This window comes from Mandrillus leucophaeus, unplaced genomic scaffold, assembly GCF_000951045.1.
Source record: "Mandrillus leucophaeus isolate KB7577 unplaced genomic scaffold, Mleu.le_1.0 Scaffold186, whole genome shotgun sequence".
Lineage (NCBI taxonomy): Eukaryota > Metazoa > Chordata > Mammalia > Primates > Cercopithecidae > Mandrillus > Mandrillus leucophaeus.
Window position 1 is genome coordinate 6,043,036 of NW_012101876.1, and position 8,077 is coordinate 6,051,112.

The 8,077-nt window shown below is 42.2% G+C and overlaps 1 protein-coding gene across 4 annotated transcripts in view; it reads right to left on the bottom strand.

Moving 5' to 3' along the window:
- CPNE4 (copine IV) overlaps nucleotides 1-7,059 on the bottom strand; it is a 518,534-nt gene extending 511,475 nt beyond the window's left edge. The window contains exons 1-3 of one of the 4 annotated variants that reach the window (XM_011977981.1): nucleotides 6,259-7,059; nucleotides 4,306-4,459; nucleotides 1,304-2,181 (exon numbers count right to left, since the gene is read on the bottom strand). Coding sequence is in view for 3 of the 4 variants with exons in the window: in XM_011977979.1 (XP_011833369.1) it covers nucleotides 4,306-4,358 (53 nt within the window). In the remaining variant the exon portion in view is untranslated. Of the gene's footprint in view, nucleotides 1-1,303; nucleotides 2,182-4,305; nucleotides 4,554-4,592; nucleotides 4,713-6,258 lie in introns of those variants that run through there. The other 3 variants (XM_011977979.1, XM_011977980.1, XM_011977978.1) reach the window with 3 other exon arrangements.
- Nucleotides 7,060-8,077: the final 1,018 nt, after the last annotated feature.

Genomic DNA, 8,077 nt, shown 5'->3' on the forward strand with positions numbered 1-8,077 from the left:
GGAGACAAACATTGCCCCGGGAACCCGAGCTCAGGGCCCCGCCCAGGCCTTGGCGGCGGCGCTCTCCGTGGTCCTGCCGCGCCCACAGTCTGGGCCTTTTCCCACAAGTCACTGAAATCCTGTGAGTGTGTGTGTGTGTATGTGTGTAGAGGGAGGGAGAGGTTCTCAGATATTTCTCTTGCAAAGCTTCCCAGAGCACTCTCCCTTCCCCAGCCCGCCCTCTCTTTACTCTGCTCACCTTTCCCCCCTCCACTTCCCAACCCCCCACATCAAGCCCTTCATAAGTTTGCGCCCCTTGGATCATCTCTGCCGCCTGTGAATTTTCCCTGGAGCCTGGCAGGTTCTGGGGCTGAAAGCCAGTCCGCCAAAGCGCCCTGGGGCGCCCCGGGGGCGCGGTCAGATTTGGAACATAGAATGGGAAATAGGGTCTTAAAGCCCACCTACTCCAAGATAAAGGAGGAACATTTTTCATCAGGGTTTAGCCAGCTCCTCACCGGATGATAATCAGCACTCACTTGACTTGGCGTGGACCACCTCCTAATTGTCTCCACTGGATTCAGCCCTAACAGTTCTCATGTGTCTGTGATACCACGCGGGGTCGTGAACTTACTCAGCTGTGGGTTGGTTTCAGTGGTCCCTCTAGTCCCGTCCCCCGTCCGCCGTCCCCCTTTCCCCCTGGCTATTTTATTCAACAGAGGAGGAAGCGCTGAAGGACTGGGTTGAATCAAAGCACTTGCAAGCCTATTCATTAGTTTTTAACACTGAGAGTCCCAGAGGCAACTAAACATTATTAGAACCTCATTGTAAGAACTGTGGGGGAGGAGGTTGAGAGGTTGAATCCAACCGCAGCCAGGTCAAGCCATTGGAAAAGACTACAATGTCCCACAGCTTTCTCACTGTCAGAGAAGAAGCTGCAACTTCAGCCAGAACTCCCTTCCCCTCCCCTTCCCCGATTTTGAAAACGGTACCCCTTCTTCCGCCTTCGGGACTTCCCTGACCTGCTCCTCACCCGCGCCCTGCTGTCCCCTCCCCTCCGCGGTCTTTCTCCCCAACTCCATTCGCCCCACCCCACCTGGGCGAGTTGGGTGGATGTCAGAAGGCGAGAGGTAGGGGATGGAAGTTCCTTCAGATTAAAGACGTTGCTTGCTGCTGCTTTTTAAAACAACAACAGCAATGACAAACAAGCAAATGTGAGCGAGAAGCAGTGCATCTCAAAAGTTGGTCTTGCTACACAGCAGCCCCAACAGACTTTGCAATCGCAGCGCCCCAGAAACACAGGAATGAGGAGTTGGCATTTCCTTACCTGGGTGTGCCAACCTCGAAGAGTGCAGAGAGAATTCAGCCCGGGACCAGGTCTGTCCCGCCCCCAGGATGCAAAATCCGACTTTGAAGTGGAGGTGGTTGGTGGTGTAGTTACGTAGTGGTGTAAGGGGCGTCGCACCTCCTTCCCCTCTCGTTCTCCGAGGTCAGTTTAGCAGCAGCGGCTGGGAAAGGTGCTGAGAGCAGAGTTTGGTCTCTCCGGAAACCCTGACTCCATTCTCGGTGATGGGGGTGGGGGAAGAGGGTGAAAATGTTGGAGGTGGCAGGTCGGCTCTCAGTTAACTCAGAGAGTAAAGAGGAGGGTACTGAAGAAAGAGGGAGGGAGTGGAGTGGAGCGAGGGAAGAAGGAAAGGAGGATGGCAGAAAGACACGGGGATGAGCGGGTGACGGGGAGATGGCAGCTTCTCACAGAGAGATTTCCACCTTCTGACGAAACCCATGCACCCAGCAACCCGGCAAGAGACTAGTTCCGAAACCTCCGCGCGAGCGCCCCCTGGGGGTTGCTGGCGGAGACAAACATTGCCCCGGGAACCCGAGCTCAGGGCCCCGCCCAGGCCTTGGCGGCGGCGCTCTCCGTGGTCCTGCCGCGCCCACAGTCTGGGCTTTCTGCTCAGCTTTGTGGCTCAACTGGGCTCCTGGGGACACTGGATTTAGATCTTCAAGTGCTTGGTCTCCATCTCTACTCTAGGGTGGAGCGGTCATATCGCGGCGGGGGTGTGGGGGGAATGAGAGTTACACTTTTTGGCACACACTAAAGACAACTTTTTAGATGGGTGCTTAACTGTCACCAAAAATGGTAAAGGTGTTGCTCATCTCTGTATCCTCTTGTGTCTACAAAAGTGTCTGGCATATGGCAGGAGCCTGGTAATTATTTTTAGTAAGTAATGCATGAGTAAATTAGTGGACAAAGAGTATTTTCTTCGTCTCATGATGCGTTTCTGAATACATCTACCTTACAACTAAGATAAAGAAATACGTAGGGAGTACCCATGCTTAAAGATAGATAAAAATATGTTGTCTCATGTAAGAGATAACCACCTCCACATGTTATAAAGCACTTTAGAGAGAAAGTATGGCCTTCCTATTTCAAACATATTCATATTCAGACAAATGAACTTATTCAAATACAGGGCATTATTTCTGATTATGTCTGCTACCATAGACAAACTAGACAACTAAATTCTGTCTGCACACTAGTGTTGTCAGACTCACAAATTGGACTTTGGAATTAATGAAGTAAAGTGAATGACGGTCTCTTTCTGACATTGGGATGGTATAGAGTGTGTTACATCTAACATGGAGGGGAGATGGAAGGTCTTCCTTCTCACCCTATTAAGGGGATATCTAACAAAGCCTCTCTTCAGGTTGGAGGTGATATCAGCCAAAATCTTTTCACTAATTGTAGAGCTCTCAATTTCAAAGTCCAGAAAAAGAGAAACAATAGGGTAAGGAGCAGGACTCCCTCTTAATTGTTCTGTAGAAGTAGTCAGAAAGATCTTTGATAAACAAAGGGACAACATTCTGACAGAATACAAATAACATTTTTCTTCCTTCAGTCACCTCTAAAGCCTTTCTGAAATAGGATAACACTAAACATGAACCCTGGAAAGGACCTCAGGGAGCTTCTCTGTACACTGAAACTACCACATAAATCCTTGGATTTGCTTTGATTGCAAAAACTTGGGTCACATGGTTATACATAAGTCAATCATTGTGACCTTTGGATATGGAATTACACTAATAGGCCGGGACTTCCACAATGTCTGGGAGCATGTGATGTCTTCTATAGCACTCCTGGAGCCAGGATGGAACCCCACCTGATCTACACGCATTGAGAGTGAGACATAGGGACAATTCTCCTAGGGATATTCAGGGTCCTCCTACCAGGAAAGAGGAGATGGATGCTAAGCAGGCAAAACCAGTGTATGATTACTAAATATGAAAATGTTAAGTCCAAAAACATTACTTCCAGGTTTTGTTAAGGGGTAGCCTCAGAGATGAACTCAAAGTTTGAGTTGGATTGAACTTGCAAAGATGAACGAAGAAGAAGGAAAAGTCATTATGCATTTCTTTGCATGTTAATTGTATCCTCTAAAATTTAATTTCTATGAAGGTGAGTGATATGTCTGTTTTGTTGTCTTGTTCATGATTATAACCCCAATGCCTAGAAAGGTGTCTGCCACCTAGTAGGCAGTGAACAAACATTTATAAAATTAAAAATAATGTAAATACCTTAGGGACCATTCATCATAAACTTCTTATATTACAGGTGAGAGAAAAGGAATTAAGATGTGCTGAGCATGTACTATTTCTAGGCAATCTGTTAGGCACTCTACTTACCATCCCATTTAATTTTTACAACAACCTGCCCAAGAAAGTTTCACTTTATCTACAAAAATAAATCCAGGATTTGGGTGGTTAAAATGACCAGACCAGGGAACACAATTAGTTAATGGGAGGATAGGGGTTGTTCATTGAAGCAGTCTCTAAAGGGGCAGCTAAGAATGAGTGAACACACGGACCATAGAGAAGAAGTTATAGAGTCAACGCTCATAGGGAAAAAGAAAAACAACATAGTTATCTTTGGCCCTACACGTTAAAAGCATAGATACACAAACTAAACACAATGCTACAACTTGTGACAAATATGGTTTCCTTTGCCAGCAGGCTTCAGCTCCCTAATTAGAAACAAACAGTTGCCTGCTCGCCAGTGTGCAGGAAACATGTGCAGCTTTATGCCAGAAACTTGGAATTTTTTCTCAAGGCATGACACCGAAGGTAAATTCAAAGAGGCTTTTTACAGGGCACATAAAGCAGAATTTACTCCCACCTCTTATATGAAATCAACAGCTCATCTGTACAAATAAAGATTTGTAACCAGCTAATAATCCATGTTTTCAATCACTGCCTCCACAGCAAGTTGCCTGCCAGCCACAGTCCCCTCAACAATTGTAACATCAAAATCCCCTTGTCTCTATCACTCACCTCCTCCCAACTCTCCTTTTAATGGATTCTGAGCTGCTGGGTTCTACAGCCATGGTCAAATTTATCTAAAGCCAAGCCACAAAGTCACTGTGGCCCTGGTGTTCCCAAGTTGCAAAGGAAGCTTCAGCTCTGGGTAGATTCACTCGCTGGGTCTCTGTTTGATAAGATAAGAGGAGGCATCCGCTCAGTGTCTTATGCCAGTATGAAAGGCATCTCACCCATCAGTGTGACAAGTGAAATGCTGGAATGAAGCCAGGGAACAAAAGGGAAGAAATGTAGATTCTTACCAGTGCAGTTGATACCATTTTTTTAAAGGGAGCAGATGATGAAGGGGAAAAACAGGCAGAGAGTCAGTGCCCTGCATCAAAAACCTTGGATCCTTCCCTGAATGAGTCAGGGTGAGCATTTTGTTTTGAAATTGAATTTCCGTTTTCTTTTCTTTTGTAAGAACTACACAAGGGAACTGTTGTAAATAACAGGATATATTTTTGAGGCTGTGGATCATATAAGAACCTTGGATTTCACCCCAGGGCTATTTATAGCTCAAAAATTTGGTTTTTTTTTTTTTCTATTTCAAGTGATTTTTGAGAATTGACTGATATATCTTCCTCTGGTGTTTCTGTGTATGCCTGAGGTGTGATATATTACTGGAAAGCGGAAAGGAATACTCTAAGAAAAACTTCTTCTAAGATGCTAAGAGTCAAGGGAAAATGAACATACATGTTCCAAACTGATGCAGAAATTAAATATTCCACTGTCTGTCATTCCTTTTTATGGGAACCCTATACCACCTGTGGTGTCTCTGACATCGGGTAACAATTTGTGCTACAAAAGGGCACTTTATACTTCTGTCTACCAATAGGTGGCATCAAAATCTCTCCAGCTTTTCTTTCCTGTATTTTAAAAACCATAGGCAGAGGGCATTTTCTTTCTGAGATTTTACATTTTATCATGAGTGATGTTATAAAGGCCACTAAATAGCTCTATATTATTTCAGAGCAGATTTTCCTATTTGCTCTATTAATGAGGTCTCTCGGTCATCCCTCTGAGCCTCAGTTTTCTCATCGTAAAAAGAAAGTATTTGAATTGAACTCCAGCTCCAAGATTCTGCTTTTTAGCTACATAATATCTTCCCAGACACACCATTTTTCATGCCTATGATAAACCCATTAGGACTCTATTCCTCTGGGCTTAAGGAATATTAGCAAGCAAATATCCCTTGGTTGCAGAGGCTGTTATTTGCCCAGCCTATATTCATTTGTGTTTGTTTTTCCTTACTAAGAAAAATATAATTTTGTGGAGGGTAGCAACCTGCTTAGCTCCAAACCTTCATTTTCCAGCTTTTCTTGCAGATGGAGTAGTGATGTGATTAAGATCTAGCCCTGCGCTATTTATTATGGTAGCCACTAGACACATGTATCTATTTAAATTTAAATTTGTTAAAATTAAGTAAAATTAAAAGTTAATTTTGTCAGTTCCACAAGTGACATTTTAAATGCTAAACAATCATAAGTGGCTAGTAGCTAACATCTTGGATAGTTCAGATATAGAACATTTCTATCATTGCAGAAAGTTTTGTTATACAGCACTGATCTAGCCATTGAGATGTCAGTAGAAATTATAGGGCAGTTTCTGTGAGAGTTTTCAAAGGGAAGGAGATATTGAATCAGCTGAGATGTACCTTTATCTCTTTACCTCTTCCTTTCTTTACACCCGAAGGTTACAGACAGTAAGTCAGCCATCATGTGACTATGAAGCAGCCAACATTCACCAAGGCATGTTAGGCAGAGAGATAAAAGAAACCTGGGTCTTTGGTATCATAAAGGCAACCACATTATTTTCAGCTGTATTATGAGAAAAATAAAATCTTCCATTGATTCAAGCCACTGTTTTCAGTTTTTTATTATGAATAGCTAAATATTATTTCTAACCGATACACCATCAGAAACTTACCTGGACAACTTTCTATTAATGACTGAAAAAGCATGTATCCTTCTAGTTTCCTTTACTTTGGTTAGAGTTGAGGACCAGATTCTGGCTACAAGAAACAAAACAATGTGTACATCATGAAGTGATAAGTATTAATCATTCATTTCAATATGTCCAATGGATGAAAAAAGGGGAAGATGGGTATTAATGAATCCCAAAATAAATATCCCCATTTTAGAATCTGGCTAAAGAGTAGCTTTGCATTTTCCTGGAAAAGAGGTTGGTGGGAAAGAAAGATAATATTTGAACCTGTACTATATGCTAGAAACTTGGCTGAATGATTGGACATTATCATATTTAATGTTCATGACAATCCAATAACGTAATCATTCTTGTCTCCCTTTTTTGCAGATAACAAACAGAGGCTCACAGAAATCAAATATGTTGTCAAAATCTACATTGTTGAAGAGATGGGTTTCAAATCCAGGTCAGCTTGGCCCTTGCCACGGCTTCATAATGAAATTCCATGGGTGAGCATTACCAGTTTCTGGTCCTTCCTTGCTTATTTCAAGGGTCTCATCATTCCATCCTCTGTATCACTTTTTTTTTGTTACAGGCTTTACTCTTTTCTATCCTGGAAAAAACTAATGATATTTTTCTTCTCCTTCATAAGCTTGGAAATATTCTCAATCACCATAAAATTCAGCCTTTCTCTGGTAACTTTGGAGACCCTCAGAGCTTTTCTTATTTCCAGAGACTGGTGGTTTGGATGAGAATTATTCTCTATTTTCACACAAATTGGCCAGATGACATCTTTACTGGTATCTGAAATAGAAGCAGAAAACAACTTGGAGGACACAAAATGTGAAGGTTGGAGAAATAGCTTTGAATTCAAACTGAAATTAAATAGTTTCCTTTGTTGAAACTCACAGAGGAAAAGAAGTTACCTAAAAAACTTATTAAGACTTTTATTCAAATTCATGAGAGAATTCTAAGATGATAAAAAAGTCATGTAAAGAAAACCCATAGAATTCAAAGAGAAAATCAGAGGAAAACAACATCATTGCAGATCTTAAAATCACATTCTGTAAAAATCAGAAATGGCCATGCAGAAAACACAGAGCAGTGTCACAGAGGACAAAGTAAGTGATGTTTATGGTAACCTGAATTGTTAAGAGGAAGTTCAAATATATTCTGAGTTATTGATTAAGAAATCAAAACATATGTTTTATAAACACTCCTTCTAAAATATGATTAAATTATTTAGAAATTAACCCATCACGAAGATCAGCCTAGATTCAAGGGGAGGAAACACAGACCCACCCCTTGGTGAGAGGAATATCAAAAGATTTTCAGATGTTTTAAAACCACCATACCCTCAGTCCTAAAAATGCTCAATCCTTTCCAGCTACCTATTTCTAATGCCCTCAATATATTAAAAGTATATGAGATGTATATGAAAAAAGATGTTCTAGACAAACGTATAACTCTTAATAGCAGTTTGGAAATTAACCCCCAAGTTTCTGTCTGGTCTCTTTCACTAGTCAACTTGAGTCCCAAACTCTCCTTGTGCCCCTTCAGTGCAAGCGCAGATTCCTACAACACCCTTTGCCCTAGGTCCCCACCCTACATTGGCTATCTCAAGAGTATTAATCTATCAGCAAGAAGAAAAAAAGAGTCTTTCTCCAGAAGGCTTAGAGCATAAGACACCCACAATTCCATTTGCTCTTCTTCCCCTTGAACTTCACCAGGGGCAGGATGCACTCTCATCCCCACCTACAGTGGCAGAGGGAAACCTAAACAATCTACAATTCTCATGCTTTTTCCTAATTGTTATCTTTCT